Raw genomic sequence first — 17,640 nt, 5'->3', positions numbered from 1 at the left:
GAGCTGTCACCTCCTTTTTCTTTTTTAACTGTAGTTATGTAGCTTTATTACAAAGCGTTCACTGTAGAAAAACTCAAAAATACAAGAAAGTGCCAATATGAAAAATCATTCAGCATCGTGGTATGTATATTCTTTTACATTTTCTTTTCTATGTCACACAAACACAAACATTTATTTCATTTGATTTTTAAAATGGTCTCATACTGGGCATACAATTTTAAAACCTACTCTCACTTGGATATGTTATGAACCTCCCTTCATTCCAATAAACACATTTCAGCCACATCTTTTTTTTTTTCCTCTTTTTTTTTAATATTGGAGTATAGTTGCTTTACAGTGTTGTGGCCACATCATTTTTTAAGGTTAGAGAAGTAGATCACAGTATGGACAAATTAGTGAAATCAACTATGGTCCATAGCTCCTAATGCAGGACACCAAAGACACTTGCAATTTCCACTTCATAACATACATCCTTGAACACATCTTTAAATTCCTTTGGAAAAGTTTCTAATGGAATTACTAGCTCTCAGATCCCAGCCCTTTCTCATCATCCCTTCACTACTTCCTGCTATTCCACATTTCCAGGAACCTGTTGTCATCTCTGCCTCAAAAACTCCTGCTCATCCTTCAAGACTATGCAAGGGAAGAGGGGTAAGAATGTGAGTGAGACCCACCTCGATCCCCTTCACAAGTCAGTGCAGGCCTCTTTCTTCTGTACCCACACAGTAATTAGTCCAGGCACCCTGTGAGCCCTATCACTCAATAGTATTGTTTGTTTCCTTCCCTAGATGATGAACTCTGCAGGAATGGAATTATTAATCTATTTTCAAAAACTGCAGCTTAATTAATGGATGGGGAAAAGTGAAATTGCCAATGCAATAAAAACACAATCATGTATACTCTTCTATTGACAACTACAACTATCCTTGGAATACTCTGTTTGAGACCATCAGGATCTGGAACCATGACATATAATACTAAAGTCATTTTCAGGACCACAATTTTCACCAGTTTTCTTATACAGGTAATTTATAACATGAAATGGGTTGTGCCCCAAAAGTTCACTTACAGGTTGATTATTTGGATTATAGAAGCCTTTCAGTAATTTTTTTGCCAACCTGAATTCTATCTGAGAAAGCAAGCCTTGCTCTAAACTGGTTCAAGATAAACATGGTTTACTGAGTTCAAGAAAGAAGGAACTCTGAGATCTGCTCATTAAGGTTGGTAAAAGGAACAGTCTACCTTTATTTAAAGCATTAGGAAGAGGCCATTAACTGATAAAAACAACATTTTGCAATAAGATTCCTATATCTAAAGCTAGTGTTTCTCAAATTTTCTTCCCACAGTTCCCTATAGACTGATGCTAATCTTTAATAGCGCCCTTTATCACTCCTGGGGCAAAGAAGGGGAACCATCACCTCTTTCTCCTGAGAAAGAACAAAACAGTTTCCCGTCTTCAGCGCAAGGGAAGCGAGAATCAAGATAAATAAAAGGTGTTGGATTAGCTTAGTGTTCTGGGCACAAAAATGGACTAAAGAGCTAAATATGAATGCTTTTTCTTTTTTATCAAACCATTAATTTAAAAAAAAAAATCTAGCACCAAAACTCTCCTAGCAAGAACAGGTAAGTATAGCCAAGAAATGTTTGAAACAGAAGAGTAACAAAGGAGAACTTGTGTACCGGATATTAAAATATTATTCAACCTCCAATAACTTCAACAGGTAGTACTGGCACAAGAAAAGACAGAAAGATCAATGAAACAAAAGAGCAGGTCCAAAAACATACCCAGGAATTTTGAGTATGATGAAGATGGCATTTCAAATTGGTAGGGAAATGGGAGCTTATTCAACAGATGGTGCTGAGACAATGTAACATTTGGGGTAAAAATGAGGTTGAGGTGATTTGTACCCCTTCTAGAATCAGAAACATGTTACTTAAAAAAAAAAACTTCTCCAGGGCAATAAACTATCTGAGCTTATGGGGAGAACAACCCTAAAACCAGAAAGGAAAAGACTGAACTACATGGACATCTAACTTCTGTATATCAAACGATGTAACTAAGAAAAAAGAAAAAATATGGAAAAAATACAAATTGCAGCTAATAACAAAAGACACAAGGAACCCAGCCAGGGATTCTGATGAACTTGTCATTAACCAGCATAATAACTTTGGAGGAATCACTGTACCATTTTAAAGTGAAATTACCTAGAACACAAATACTTTGTGGATGAGTTAAAAAAAAAAAATCTTATATGTTTATTTGTAGAACACCACCCTACCCAGAACCCTAAGGGAATTTTAGTTTAAGACAATCTCAGAGCTCCCACACTGTAATCACTTCAGATATAAATCTTTTCTCAATTCTTTTTAAAATTCATTGCATTTATAAAGCTAAGGATACATCCACCTGTTCCTGTGCAAAACCAGATCTCTGCTGACTTAACCTCTTTCCCCCTAAATCTATTCCTCCTCTAGTTTTTCCCATCTCAGTAAATGACACCAACACCCACCCTTTCTTTCAAGGCAAAATCCTAGAAGTCATCCTTGATTCCTCTCTGCCTCAACCCTCACAAGCATTCTGTGAACACATCTTCAACTCTGGCTCCAGCATATATCCTGGAACCATCCTCTTCTCTCCATCCCCATTAATACCACTCTAGGCCCAACCATGCTCATCTCCACCTGGACCATCTCCTAACATCTCCTTACTCCCCTACAATCTATTCTCCACACAATAGCAAGAATTAACTTTTCAGAATATAATGCAAGCCCTCCCTTTCCCATCTAAATCCTCCAAAGCATTTCTAATTCACTTAGAGTAAAATTCCATAAGACCAGACACTATCGGCCTCATCCTCTTTTTATTGACCTTCTTCAAGTTCCTTTCCAAACTGGTTCCTGCCTTGTAATTTACCAACTCTTCCCTCTGCCTAGCACGCTCATCAATGACATTCCCACAAAGGCTCCTCATTATCAGATCTTGGCCCAAACACCACACTCTCGGAGGCCTTCCCCAACAACCTAACAGAGAGAGACACCACCCCACCCTGCCCTTACCCTGCTCTATTTTCTTCACAGCACCCATCACTAGCTGAAACCCTCTTTTTAGTGTCTGTCCCTCCCACTAGAGCAGAAGCTCCATGAGAACAAGCATCTTCACTCTTGTGTTTCCCAACACTCAGAGTCCAGACCCAAGGGGCCATGCATGTATTTGCTGAACAAAGGGACAAACCCTAAGTGTATGGGAACATTCTGATGAACCAGGATCACTCCTGTCAATTTAACAGCTATGGTATCTGCTCAGTGCCTATGAGAGAGTTACCCTTGGCCTGTCTCTGATGGGCTACACTTTGAGTTTTGTTTTGCCTGCTTGTTAAAATCTGTTTCTTGCCTGCTTTCAGCTGTCACTGCGCTGCTAACATCTCTTGGTGATCCCTCTCCCCCACTGTAAGCATATGGCAGGTCTAAAAAGTAAAAGTCAGTAATGATGGGGCTCTTCGATCATTAAAGTGCACCAACTTTAGTGCAGACAAGTGTATCTCCTTGAATTTTTCGAAGGCTTTAGCTCCTTTCTGGATCTCAGACAGTTTCTAGTCCCTAGATCTGAATTCTGACATTTTCAATATCCTAGCATAAAAGTACATCATAGTACCATCTTACTAAAAACACTGCCATCCCCTTCAACCCACAAGCCAAACAATAATTTAACTTTAATAAACAAAAACAAAAAACACTGAGGTTTTTTTCTAAGCTAAAGAATGAATTTGCCTTTCAGGGGAGATGTAAAACTCAGTGCCAAACTAGAGATCTACCTTGTGCTAGAAGATTCAAGCCAATTTGTATACTGCATGAAATTACCAATTTAAGAGCTGAGTGTGGACTTTTTGGCCCAGGCTGCAAAGCACAGCGAAGCCATAATCATAAGTTACATCCTATAACCTCCATCCCAATTCTGGCCTTCCCCAAAAGTTCCTGAAGTCTAAAATTGTCTTGTGCCATCCCTGCAGCCAGTCTAAACACAGGGTTGACAGGCTGAGAAGCAGAGGACCTTAACCAGCAAAGCAGGTCCACCCCCAGGCTCCAACTAATATGACTCCTTAAGATCAGAGAGATACAGGAAAAGGTATGCAGGAAAGCTGACAGAATTACTAAATAGTATACACCATTTCCTGGTAAGGGTTTTATCAAAAAGGCAGAGTTGCCACAAAGAAGGGTCAGAGGGCAAATTGTGTTTCTACTTTTCCCTAACTGCCTTAAAGAAAATAAACAATGAGATAAAATCCTACCTCCAAAAAAGATGAGGTAGGAGATTTGGAAAGGAGGCCAAGAGTAGAGCCTCAAGCATGGGCTTTGGGAAAAGATCATCCCGAGGTGTTAAATAGTAAGTCCAGTTTGCCATACATTTTCTGAGTATTGCTGGTGTACCAGGACCCCTACTAGTCTGTATATATTGATTTGGTATCTATGAACATGTATTTGTTTGGGGGGCAGGGAATCACACCGTTTACTATCTGAACAAACTACTTTGGTAACTGTCCCAAAGTTGTGATTTCAAAGGACTTGTCACCAAACTGGAGTCATGTAGATTTACTTTCAAAATCATGCTGTCAACAGCTCATCCTCATTTTCTGATGTAGACATTTCTTTTTTCAAAAAGCACATGTACACCTGAAACACTGTAAAACAACTATACTTCAATGCAAAAAAAACAAAAAAAACACAATTCGTATAAAATTCCAGATAATTCATGATAGATCTGGGAGAAAACCTTGATCTGCGGGTTCCCAAATCACGATCTTAGTCAAATTTATGCTACCTTTTCAGGCACTCAGGACCCTCGCTGGCAGAACCTGGGCTCTGAACTTAAACAAGATCCTAATGGAAACACACAGGAATGAGGAATCAATGCACTGAAAGGGCAGACATTCTCTACTGCTCTTTCATCTTCCTTTTCAGTCCTTTACTTCCCCCCTTAAAGGAAGGGAGATCCATATATGCTTTTCCCCTCACAACATCTAATGCCCGAAAATTTAGACCAGAACTAGAGTTAAAAGCTGAAGTTATAAAGAAGATATTGGTTATAAATTAAGAACCAACAGCAACCAGCTTGGCCTTGCTCAGCAATGACTGCTCTAAGAGTCCATTCCCAGATGACCTCCCGCGCATTGGTTTGCTCTGTGGCTGGATGAATCCCAAATCTTATCTGTAGAGTAAGCATTTCTGTACTTCACACATATAAGGTTTCCATTAAATCCCTTTATTGAATCTACATCCCTCTTCTACCTCAAGTTCATTCCAATACAAATCTGCCATTCCAAAATCATCTCTCTTTCTCGCTTCTAAAGATTACTTTGGCTAATCCCTTTGTTAATCCTGAACGTGATTCCAGCCACTTTTCTGACTCATATGGCCAACCAGAGCCCAGATACCGGATAACACACACATCACTCAACTGGGCTAGTTAACACCAAATCTACCATGGGCCAGTAACTGCTTTTCCCAAAGGTTCTCTTTCCAATTATTCAACAGACTGGTGGGGTTGAGAGTGCAATGGGTACCCGCTTCCATTTACCGAAATGATTCCAACAGTGAAACCTACAAGTGGAAGGACTCTAACTAGATTCATTTAACATCGGCTCTAGTTCTACAAAGCTAAAGGTGAAGATTTCAAAGGCTCAAATAGTAATCCCCACTGCCATCACTATCACAAGAACTGTGCTAAGTTTTCCCAACAACCTTACGAGGGAAATGTTCATTCGGGCTCATTTAACAAAGGCGAGGACTCGGACAAGAAAAGATGAAGTCCCTTGCAGAAAGTCAGGGTGAGGACCACACCCAGAGGGGCCACCCTGGTCCGTCTGACCCCAAAGCCCTTCCTTCTGAGCGTTGCGCTCACCATCCCGCCTCTGACCTCTGCTGCCAATGCCCGACATCGCCCGCGGGGCACCCCGATCCCACGGGCCACAGGTGGACCCGCTGGGCAGTCCGCTGGGATGCTGGATGCAGGAGGCGGTGCCCGGAGACCAGGGGCTCACCTGTAGGCAGCCACCGCGCGGGTCTGCAGGTATTTCTGGGCGGTCATGACTCCCACGAAGAGAAAGTTGCTGTCGTGCGGGCCGCCATCCTGGGCCCTGCCGTGCGGCCAGAGCTGCTCCCCGCGCGCATCCCCGCGCGCCCCGCCGGCATGGGAAGCCGCGGCCGCCTGCCCAGGTCGGCAGCCCTCGGGACTGGCGCGGAGCCGTGGGCCCGCTCGCTTCAACTCGGAGGCGCGGGGCAGGACGAGCCGCGAGGCCAGCACGAAACCCAGCACGAGCCCGAGCAGCACGCTGAGCCAGGCGCGCCGGCCGCGCACTGCCATGCCCGCGCCGCTCCGCCCGCCGGGCCGCCGCCGCCGCCGCCGCCGCCGCCGCAGGCTCCGCGCGCCCTCAGCCCGCCGCCCCCGCCCGCAGAGGCCAGCCCGCCCTAGCGCCTCGAGGCCCGGCCCGGGCAGCGCCGAGGCCGCCGCGGGCCCGCCGTGCCCATCGCAGCCCTCGAGCAGCCCGCAGGCCCCGCGCCGGCGCTTTGTTCCGCACGCCCACCCCCACAGCCGCGGCCTGTGCCTTTAAGAAGGGACCATGCCCGGCGCGCGCCGGCGGCGGCTCGGGCGCGAGACGGCGGCGGCTCCTCCCGCTCGCGCTCCGGGTCAAGTGGCCAGCGCGACGGCGACAGCAGTGGCAGCCGAGTCCAGGCCCCCGTCCCGCCCAGCCCTCGTCCCCCAGCTGGTTCGGCTCCGCTGGCGCTGCGCCCGCCCCGGTCCTCTTCGTGGCCGGCGCCTCCGCAGCACATCCTCCGGCTTAGCTCGCCATTGCAACAGGAGTGCCTCACGTCACGCACGGCGCGTTATGAAGCGGCCCCGGCGGCGGCGGAGCCTGGCCCCTCTCGGGATCCGTCCGCGTCGCCCGATTGGCGCAAAAGTGAATGGAGGGCGGTTCACGTGGCCAAAGTTTGACCAAAAAAAAAAAAAAATCAACCCTTTGGGCGGGCGCGGAGCCCGCGCCGCGGCGCGCCGCCCCGCCCCGCCCGGCCGCGCCCGCGCGGTCTGCGGCCAGGCCGCCCGGGTGGAGGGGGCGTGGGGCCGGGTTCGGCGCCGGCGGGGGCTTGGACCGCGGCGCCCGGCAGCCCGTTAGCCTCTCGGCGACCACACAGCCGCCGGCCAGCTCTCGGACTCCCAGCAGCGGCGCCCAGCACCGGCCCGAGGGTATCCCCTCGGAGGGGCCGTGCCTGCCGGCTGTCCCGTTCTGCAAGATGCCTCGGTAGCGTGAATCTTAGGAGGGATTTTTAAGAAGGGACTTCTTGGTCCGCAAACTCTCCACGAACCACTCGTTCCTCCTGCATAGACTGTCTTCAGATAAACCCCACTCCCCATGCCCAGCCCTCAGCCAGGCGGACCTCACCGGCTACCTTGCCTGCGTCTGCCCAATTCACACTGTATCTTTGTTCGCGCCGCTGTGTGGGTAGGAGCGAGCACGTATAGAATAAACAGTTCAGGAGCCGTTTGAGACGTGCACGCTTGGAGAATGAACCGTGAATTCAGTTACCTTGTTCCCTGCCACTAGTTTCTAACCTGAAAAAAAAGCTATACTTAATGTCCAAGCTCCTAACACTACCCGCATTTAATGTATGTTGAAGAAATAGTAGGTAATGTTAATGCTCTTGTATTTACAGTCTATGTGGACAGTCAGTATCTCTAATCTGAATCTTTGTCAATATTTTAACATAGTCTGTCCGTAAAAGTGCCATGGATTTCTAAAGACAGGTTTTGAGAACCGGATTCTCTATGATGGATTTTAAATTTTACACATATCCTCTTATTTTTAAAAATAAATTTATTTATTTTATTTATTTTTGGCTGCGTTGGGTCTTCTTTGCTGCCGGGCGGGCTTTCTCTAGTTGCGGCGAGTGGGGGCTACTCTTCGATGCGGTGTGTGGGCGCTACTCTTCTTTGTGGCGTGCGGGCTTCTCAGTGCGATGGCTTCTCTTGTTGTGGAGCACGGGCTCTAGGCGCTTGGGCTTCAGTAGTTGTGGCTCGCGGGCTCTAGAGCACAGGTTCAGTAGTTGCGGTGCATGGGCTTAGTTGCTCCCTGGCACGTGGGATCTTCCCAGGGCTTGAATCTGTGTCCCTTGCACTGGCAGGCGGATTCTTAACCACTGCGCCACCAGGGAAGCTCCACATTTCCTCTTTAAAAAACAAAAACAAACAAAACGCAGCTAAGGTAACAAAAGCTGATGAAGTGCCCATACAACAAATGTTTGTGTAAATATTAGTGTTATTACTTTGTCACCAGTGTATTGGGGTTTTTTAATGAAACTCCCAGAGAGCAAAGTATTTTCCTGGGCCTGACAGCTTCCCTTCATTTAATCAAATGAACCCATGAATTAGGGACAGAAAATAAGCATGCTTGGGGTAAACTTTGGATCTTTCTTCATTGCTAAGATGACCAAAAGATTGAAATATTACACAATTTAAAGTGCCACCTTGTGAGAGAGATATCATCTCTGCAATTGAATGGTGGTCACTCTTGTTTATTCTTTGGATATCAGCACTTTCTTTGGCACTTGTGATTTATGTCAGAAATAGTTCATTACCCACGTTCCCACAGGCTCCCTCCCTAGGAGGTGATCCACATCTAAAAATAAAATACTCGTTATTCAGTGAACACAGGATTCCAACAGTGGTCTTGAGAAAAATACAGAACACGTAACCATTAATTACAGACTTGAAAATCACCCAAAGAGGTTTCCAGTAAGACCATAAGCCACAAATGCCGAATAGTCACCAGATCCCCCAAATTCAGCAACAGCTCCATAATTCACAGTGATTTCTATAAAGCACAAATCTAGCAAGATACAGATGTTCAATTTCATGACATAATGATTTCAATATTTGCTAACCTGCTTTAAACTTCTCTATTTCCTCATCTAGACTAAAATCTAATAAAAAGTACATAAATGTGTGATGGCAATTAAATGTTTTGTCCTCCTCCATTTCCTGGCTCCTAGGTGTCCCTCAGTTCCTAGGTCAGCAGCCTCACCTGCATACCTGCAGTCTCAGTGGGAGTGTGTCTTTCATAATGTAGAGAGGATACCCTATTTTCCATAATGACTGGACCTGAAGGTTTAGAGCACCTGGGTCAAGGAGACTATGACACAGGTGAAGTCATCCCATGAAAAGTAGGGGATGTCAGGCTAGGGGAGGGCAAGAGGAGAAGAGGGAGGGCAGGGTCCTGTAGAAGTTGGCCAGGGGCTCCAGGAGCCTTCACAATGGGGCTGGGGCAGCTTCCCAAGTACAGCGTGGGGAGATGGAGGGGAAATTCCTGCACAGCTGGATGGTCTAGCTGAGGCAGTTCTCCTGGAGAGGGATCCACAAGCGTCCCAGCAAGGGCCCCCTCAGAGGCCTGGATCAGGAGGCAGAACTCTCCTACATGGGGGGATTTCACAGCTGGAGGCAAATGCCCAGAACCAAGGACTTCGGTGACAGCCAGAGGCCCAAAGGGCCAGACAAGAAAGCCCAGCGTGGAGGTCCATCCAGAGGCCGGCCCCACCTGCCCAGACACAGCTAACACCAGCAAGGATCTGGGAAGAGGGCGTGCATCTGAGACCCCTGCCTCCAGTGCACACACACATGCACCCTCCCCAGAACCCCCTCAAGGCCGAGGCAGGTCCTCACTCCCCATGTCTTCCTCTCCTTTATTTATTTGTAAAGGTGAGAAGTCTGGTTGATCAGATTCTATAGGCATTTCACCTGAGGAAACTGAGGAAAGAACTTTCCTCCATGGAGCCCTCTCTGTTAAGTTGAGGGAGTCATTAACCATCTTTCTCATTTAAAAAAGGAGTGGTGTTAACCATAATCAGATAGAGTTATTCAATGAGGAAGACTCCTAAAGGCACACCCCCCCCAGGGGGCCTGGGCTGGATCAGGGACTCCCACCAAGTGTGGGATCTGGGCTTCCTTCTGCACTGAGGGAGTCCTCCCTGGACAAGCTGCAGACCCCTCAGGGTCTTAGTTTCCTTGTCTCTAAATGGGTCTTTCCACTAGATCAGCGGCCCCCAACATTTTTGGCACCAGGGACCAGTTTTGTGGAAGACAATTTTTCCACAGATGGCAGGGGGTGTGGGGGGTTCAGACAGTAATGTGAGCGATGGGGAGCGATGGGGAGCGGCAGATGAAGCTTCGCTCGCCCGCCGCTCACCTCCTGCTGTGCAGCCTGGTTCCTAACAGGCTGCAGACAGGTACCGGTCCGTGGCCCAGGGTTTGGGGACCCCTGCACTATATCATGCTAGAAGTTTCTCCTCAGTGATTCTAGACAGATGATGAGAAATTTGGCCAGAAGTGCCACATCATCTAACTTCCTTTCTGTTTTCATGCATGAACCTACATTACTGAACACTTTCTCGCAAATTGCAACTCTGCTCCCACATGAGTTACATTTTTTTTTCCTGTTCTTAATATATTGAACGCCTGTTACAGGTATAACATTTCATATAATTTGCAGCAATTTCTTGGAAACCCTTGGTAAATACCTCAATTGTTTGTTGGCAGCAAGCCTTGAACAACTGACAGAGTTCCCTGTAAGGGCTTCTTTAAAGACACAGCTCCTGGACTCCTGCCTTAAACAGGGGGCCCTGCAAAAAATGTTCACAATTTTTAAAAACCTTTAGAAATGGCTCTTTTAAGAATCAGTGAATGCGGAGGAGGGAGTTATAATCCATGCTTTCAGAGGGCTCTGTTCATTGCCTGCAAAGAAGAAAATCTATAATGACCATTTTACTAATATTACCACTTAACCTCTATTAACCCAATAAAATTTTACTTTATTATTAATGCTGCTATTAAACTGACATTTAAGGTCCTCATTAGCTAATGAATTTTGCTCAATGTTTCCTTCTATTTGCAGCATTTCCAGCCAGATGCAGGAAAGGGCAAGTGATATGGCTTATGTTCTGGCTTCCAGACACTAGTAGATGTGACGCTGGTTGTGCTAGAATGTTCTTCATGCTTCCTTGGTCTGCTTATCAGCTCTGTCCATTCTTTCTGTCAGATATTGAGTCAGTATGTGTGTGTTTCTCACACAAGTGCATGTGTTTCTGTGTATGGGAGAGAGACACAGAGAAGAAATTTAGCACCACTCTGTGTGCTGGCCGGATGGGATGTAATCTTACTAACTAGAAAACGTTGGCTGCCGCCAGCACGGGCACTATTGGGAAACTGCCTGAATGTTCTCTGGGAGATAACCTCACTGCAGAGGCTGGGGACAGTTTGCTTCTAGTCTAACACTTAATCCTTGTGTAGCAGAGAAGTTTGTCTTTCCCATCCGTTGCCAAGAAATGCCATTAATCTTTAAGGCGGTGTCAGAGTTTCCACAGCTGGAGCATTTGCACAAAGACAAAGCTTCCATTTCTCAGGAGGGAAGGAGTGCCCCCCCCACCACCACCAGGCGCTGGTCAGCTAGCCCGCAGCATTGCCACCTGAGGGCTGCACACAGTGGTGATCAGGCCTGGGGGCCTCGTGGAAATGCTCCAGAGGTGCAACTCAAACTCTCTTTGTTTTACTCGCAGTCTAGTTAGTGAAGCATAAAATTGCATGGGGGGAAAATTCAAGCTGCAGAAGAAGGTTTAAGCTATAAACTGAGGCAGCAGAAATTCAGATCCATAAACACATAAAGTGCAATGCAAGGATCAGAAAACATTAACACCATAAAACCTGATAAATGACCCCACTACATTAATCATTCACACACCTTGTTATTACGCTATCACGCCTGGGCTAGGGTCATAAACACTTCTATCACCTAGTGATGGGTGATAAGGATTGTTATCAGACACGGTAGTAAGGCCTCCACAGGAGTTTAAAATAAACACAGTGGGATGAGACATTCTCCTGGGGAGTCTGGAGAAAGAGGCTCTGAAACAGGCTGGGAGGAGAGCCAAGTCCTGCAACCTGTTTGGAGGGCAATTTCATCACAATTGCAACTTACAAATGCATTTACTTTTGACCCAGCAACCCCACTTCTGAGAATTTTTCCTCCAGTCATACCAGTACAGAATGACACTTGTACTGGGTTATTCTCTGCCACATTGTTTGTGATAGTAAAAGATTAGACCTGTGTCCATTTAGAGGGGAGTGGAGAAGTAAACAACGCTGTATCCATCAGAGAATGAGATACTCTGCAGATGTAAAACAGGGCGAGGAAACCCTCTCCCTTCTGAGATGGAGAGAGTGCCACTAGGTGTAGGACAGAAAGCAGAGAGAATAAGAATTTTGCTAGTTTTGTTTTTGTTTTTTTAATAACAAAACACTAGAAGAATGCACAAGAAATAAAAGTGAAACCTGGGGGGTGGGGGTGGGGTCTGGTTGAAAGGAGAGACATGAGCCAGAGTTCCCAATGGACACTTTTGAATATCTACCTGATTTTTTATTATGTGACTGTATTATCTATCTAACCCTCCAAAAAAGCTACCAATTTCCCACAAGTTGAAGCCCTAAAATGCTATTAGTAGGGCATTGACCGCTAAGACCATAGATTCTCCCTGACAGCTTATTTGGTGCAACTGCTCTTGTTTAATGGAAGTGGAAACTGGAGCCCATTAACCACATCGTGAGTGTTGCCACCAAGCCAATTAGCCAACATCCTGGCCCAGAATGTCTCGGACTGTAAGCAAGAATCCACCAAGTATTTTCTTTCAACTGGTTAAAATGAAAATTTCCAAGTTCTAATTGAACTTTTACTTCCAGTTTCCTTAGCATATCATTATAAATGTTCTTCCAACATGGAAATATTAAGAGCCTTCTCAAAGCATCAAAATAGACATGCCTATATTCCTTTCAGAATCTCTTTCTCCACTTGTTTTGTACTGGCTCCTCCTTGAACTTAATTTTTGGATCTTCCATAATCTTAGGGCCTCGTGCCATGTCTTTCCCCCCACCCCAAACATATTTTTTTAAAAATCATTCTTTCAAAATTTTCTTAGGCTATTATAGCACCAAACAAGAAAACCAAGAGCAGCTCTAGAACTTTGTGACAATGGCGCCCTCTTGTGATATGGAGTTATTTCTGTTACCTGAAAGTCTATAATCTTGGACTCAAAAGAGAATAATGGTCAGATATTTTATTTTATGGTAACACTTTTACCAGCATTTTCCAAAGTGATATCCTGGCCTTTGATTTGTGGCTAACTAGCTGGTGACACTGTAAAATGATAGGAATTGAACTAAATGGTCAGCTAGAATCTACCCCTTGCATTTTGAAACTGAGTGAGATACTCTGGGGGAATGTAGGTTTAGCCCCACTTTCCCCCTCATGATTCTGATACCCAAACAGTTTTGAGATCCATGGATATCTGCTTTCTTGCGGGAAATTGGTCAATTTCCCCAACAGATGAAAAGTATCAGCCAGTGTAAATTGATTGTATATGGGAGTAGATGTCCTCCTTCATCTGCCCAGGTTCACAGCTGCAGAGGGGTTCACACTGGAGAGGCTGTCTGCAGACCCTGGAGGTCCAAATGTTTTCTTTGCAATTCTCCTCAAAAAGCCACCTTCAATCCTTTTGCACACATATGAACTGTTGGTGGTGTGGTCATCTGCACACGTTTGCCTTGGTTGTGTCCCCCCAAGAAAGGTTCCCACCTACCCCTGAATTCAGAGGGTGCTCTGAAGGTGTGGCCTCCTGCCTAGCAAATGCAACAGAAATTTCATAGATAACGTTCTTTCATTACCAAAACTGAAAGTGACCTTCAGCTACAATTGGCCCTGCTGCAGGACATTTCAATGATGTTGAAGTTAACAGAAGGAAATTAACTGAACTAGTATAATTTGTTTTCTGCTGTATATTTTCTGGGTTTTGTGACATTTTCCAATCAATGCTTCATTTGGTTTAATGAGAAATGAACATTTATGCCATTGCAAATACACTTTATTTCTAAATATTTCGTTGTAATGAAGCCAAGTTTCAAGAGGGTAAACATCAGAAGCAAGGATGAGAAGATGTGTTACTTAGGCTCAGACATGGGAGCTGTGCATGACACTTGCCTGGAACATACGCCAGGCCCAAACCACCTCTGCTTTACTCCTTTGTCAAATTTTGTGATGTCAAGAAAGCAAAACTGAAAAAGACTCAAAGATCCCACAGAGAGCTCTGATCCCTTACCAGAACCACCTGTGCCATCAGGGTCTAGTCAGGGGACAGAAACCTTGCCAGTCATTTGAACAGAGAGAATTTTTTTTTTAAGTTTTATTGAGATCTAATTGATATACAATAAACTGCATGTGTTTCAAATGTACAATTTGTTAAGTTTTTATACACCTATGAAAACACCACCACTGCTGTGATCTGAATGTTTGTGTCCCCCGCCAAATCCTTATGGTAAAATCCTAACCTCCAAGGTGAAGGTATTAGGAGGTAGGACCTTCGGGAGGTTATTCAGTCATGATGGTGGAGCCCTTGTGAATGGGACCCCATAGAACTCCCTAGCCCCTTCCACCAGGTGAGGACGCAATGAGAAGTCTGAGACTCGGAAGATGGCCCTCACCCAACCATGCTGACACCCTGATCTCAGACTTCCAGACTGCAGAACTGTGAGAAATACATTTCTGTTGTTTATAAGCCACCTGTCTGTGGTATTTTGTTATAGCAATCTGAACAGAGACAACCATGATCAAGATAGTGAACTTATCTGTCATTCCCAAAAGTTACTCCTTCCCTGCCCCCAACCTCCATCTCAGGCAGCCACTGATCACTATAGATTAGTGTGCATTTTCTATAGTTTTGTATAAATGGAATCATACAGTATGTACTTTTTAAAATCTGGTTTCTTTCATGCACATTAAATTATTTTGAAGTCCACCCACGTTGTTGCATGGATCAATAGTTCATTCCACTTTACTGCTGAGTAGCACTGCATTCTGTGAACATACCAGCATTTATCCATTCACCTGCTGATGGACATTTGCACTGATTTTGACTTAGGCTGTTACCTGCAAAGCTGCTATGAACATTCATGTGGAAGTCTTTATATGGACACATGCTTTCATTCCCCTTAGGCAAATACCTATGAGAGGAACAACAGGATCATACAGTAGTGTGATTTAACTTTTTAAGGAACTGCCAAACCTTTTCCCATTTTTTCTCCTACTAGCAGTGTGTGAGAATTCCACCTCTTTCACATCCTCACCAGCAACTGGAATAGTGAGTCATTTTAGCCTTTTTAATAAGTATGTAGCAGAACCTCATGGTAGTTTTAATTTGCTTTTTCCTAATGACTAATGATGCTGAGGATCTTTTCATTGTATACCCATCTACATGTCTTCCTGGTAAACTATCTGTTCAATGCTTTCGCCCACTTAAAAAAAATAGAACCATAATGGAAAAGAATATATATAAAAAAAGAATGTATATATGTATAACTGAGTCACTTTGCTGTACAGCAGGAATTAACACAGCATTATAAATCAACTATACTTCAATTTTTAAAGAAAGGTAGGAAATCCTGTCACAGGCTACAGTACAGATGAACCTTGAGGAACCTTGCTAAGTGAAATGAGCCAGTCACAAAAGGACAAAAACTGTGTGATTCCACTTATATGAGGTTCCTAGAGTAGTCACATTCATAGAGGCAGAAAGTAGAAGGGTGGGTGCCAGCAGGTGGGGGAGAGGAATGGAAAATAGTTGTTGAATGGATAGAGTTTCTGTTTTGAAAGACAAAATAGTTCTAGAGATCTGTTGTACAACAATGTGAATATACTTAACACTGCTGAATTGTACACTCAAAAATAAGGTGGTTAAAAAAAAAGAAAAATATAAATCATGTGAAGTGTTAAGGTGTAAATAATTAAAGACTTTTAAAAATTAAAAAATGGGTTGTTTATTTTCTTATTCTTGAATTTTGAGAGTTCTTTATATAATCCGAATAAAAGTCCTTTACCATATATATGATTTACAAATATAGTCTCTCAGTCTGTGGATTTTCCTTTTATCCCCTTAAGCAGTATCTTTCAAAGTGCAGAAATTTATAGATTGTGCTTTTCGTGTTGCAGCTAAGAAATCTTTGCCTAACTCAAGATTTACAAAGATTTTTCTTTCCCATTTTCTTCCAGAAGTTTTATAGTTTTAAGGTTTGTATTTAAGTCTATGAACTATTTTGAGTTAATTTTTATATGAGATCTGGACCAAAGTTTATTTTTCCCCCATACAGATATCAAGTTTTCCCAGTACCATTTATTGAAAAAAGACCATCTTTTCTCCACTGAATTGCAGATTTTTTCTAGATTTTTTTACTCTGTTCCATTGATCTGTTTATTCATCTTGAGGCCAATTACACTGTCTTGGTTAATGTAGCTTTATAAGTCTTGAAATCAGGTAATGTTAAACCTCCAACTTAGTTCTTTTTTGAAGTTGACTATTCTGAATACTTTACACATCCTATGTGAATTTTAGAATCACCTTGTCAAATTCTACGAAAATGCCTGCTGAAATTCTGATTGATACTGCATGGACTCTTTAGATCAATTTGGGGGAAAATGTTGTCTTAATATGAAATCTTCTGACCCATGAACATAAACTATCTATCTATTTATGTCTTGTTTAATTTCCCTCAGCAAAGTTTTATAGTTTTCAACATACAGATCTTTTACATATTTTTTCAGATTTAAATATTTCTTGGCTTTGGTGATAATGAGAATATCATTTTAAAATTTCAGTTTCCTGTTGTTTATAGCTAGTATATAGAAATACAATTGAAATCTGCATACTGATCAATCATGCAACCATGCTAAATTCAAAAATTCTAATAACATTTTGTAAATTCCATCAGATTTTCTACATAGATGATCAGATCATCTGCACATAATGACAGTTTTACTTCTTCCTTCCCTATATGGATACAATTGATTTCCTATACTTGTTTCATTGCACTGGTTAGAACCTCCAGTACAGCGTTGAGTGGGAATGTCTGATCTTGGAGGGAAAGCTTTCAATCTTTTTCCATTAAGTATGGTGTTAGCTGTTGGTTTTTGGTAGATGCCTTTTATCAAGCTGAAGAAGTTCCTTTCTATTCCTAGTTTACCGAGTTTTATTAGGAACTGGTGTTAAGTTTTGTTAAGTGCTTTTTCTCTGCCTATTGAGAAGATCATATGGTTTTTCTTTCTTAGTTTTTTAATGTGGTGAATTATACTGACTGGTTTTCAATGTGAAACAACCCACACTTGGTCATTATGTCATGGACTCTCTATTCTTTTCATAAATTATAGGACTTTGTAAAGCTCAACTTCATAAAATTTCATTTAGAATTTCTGCATCTATGTTCATGGGGGATATCTTGGGGAATGTTAATTTATAGTTTCTTTTTTTGTAATATGTTTGTGTGATTTTCATATCAGGGTAATGCTATCCTTACAGAATGAGTTGGAAAGTTACCTCCTCTTCGATTTTCTGCAAGAGTTTGTGTAGAATTTGTATTATTTCTTTCTTACATGTTTGGTAGAATGTACCAGGGAAGCCATCTGAGACTGGAATTTTCCTTGTGGGAAAGTTTTAAACTATGGATTCAATTTCCTTAATAGATGTAGGGCTATTCGGGTTATCTATTTCTTCTTGAATAATCTTTGG

General features: G+C 43.5%; 1 protein-coding gene across 1 annotated transcript in view; it reads right to left on the bottom strand.

Annotated features, from left to right (window-relative positions):
• CHSY1 (chondroitin sulfate synthase 1) overlaps positions 1 to 6,891 on the bottom strand; it is a 79,803-nt gene extending 72,912 nt beyond the window's left edge. The window contains exon 1 of the mRNA XM_082385154.1: positions 6,036 to 6,891. Coding sequence (XP_082241280.1) covers positions 6,036 to 6,358 — 323 coding nt within the window. The 5' untranslated portion in view covers positions 6,359 to 6,891. The remainder of the gene's footprint in view (positions 1 to 6,035) is intronic.
• Positions 6,892 to 17,640: the final 10,749 nt, after the last annotated feature.

Source organism: Balaenoptera borealis, assembly GCF_965194805.1.
Source record: "Balaenoptera borealis genome assembly, chromosome: 3".
NCBI lineage: Eukaryota > Metazoa > Chordata > Mammalia > Artiodactyla > Balaenopteridae > Balaenoptera > Balaenoptera borealis.
This window is presented reverse-complemented; position numbering and strand designations above follow the sequence as displayed.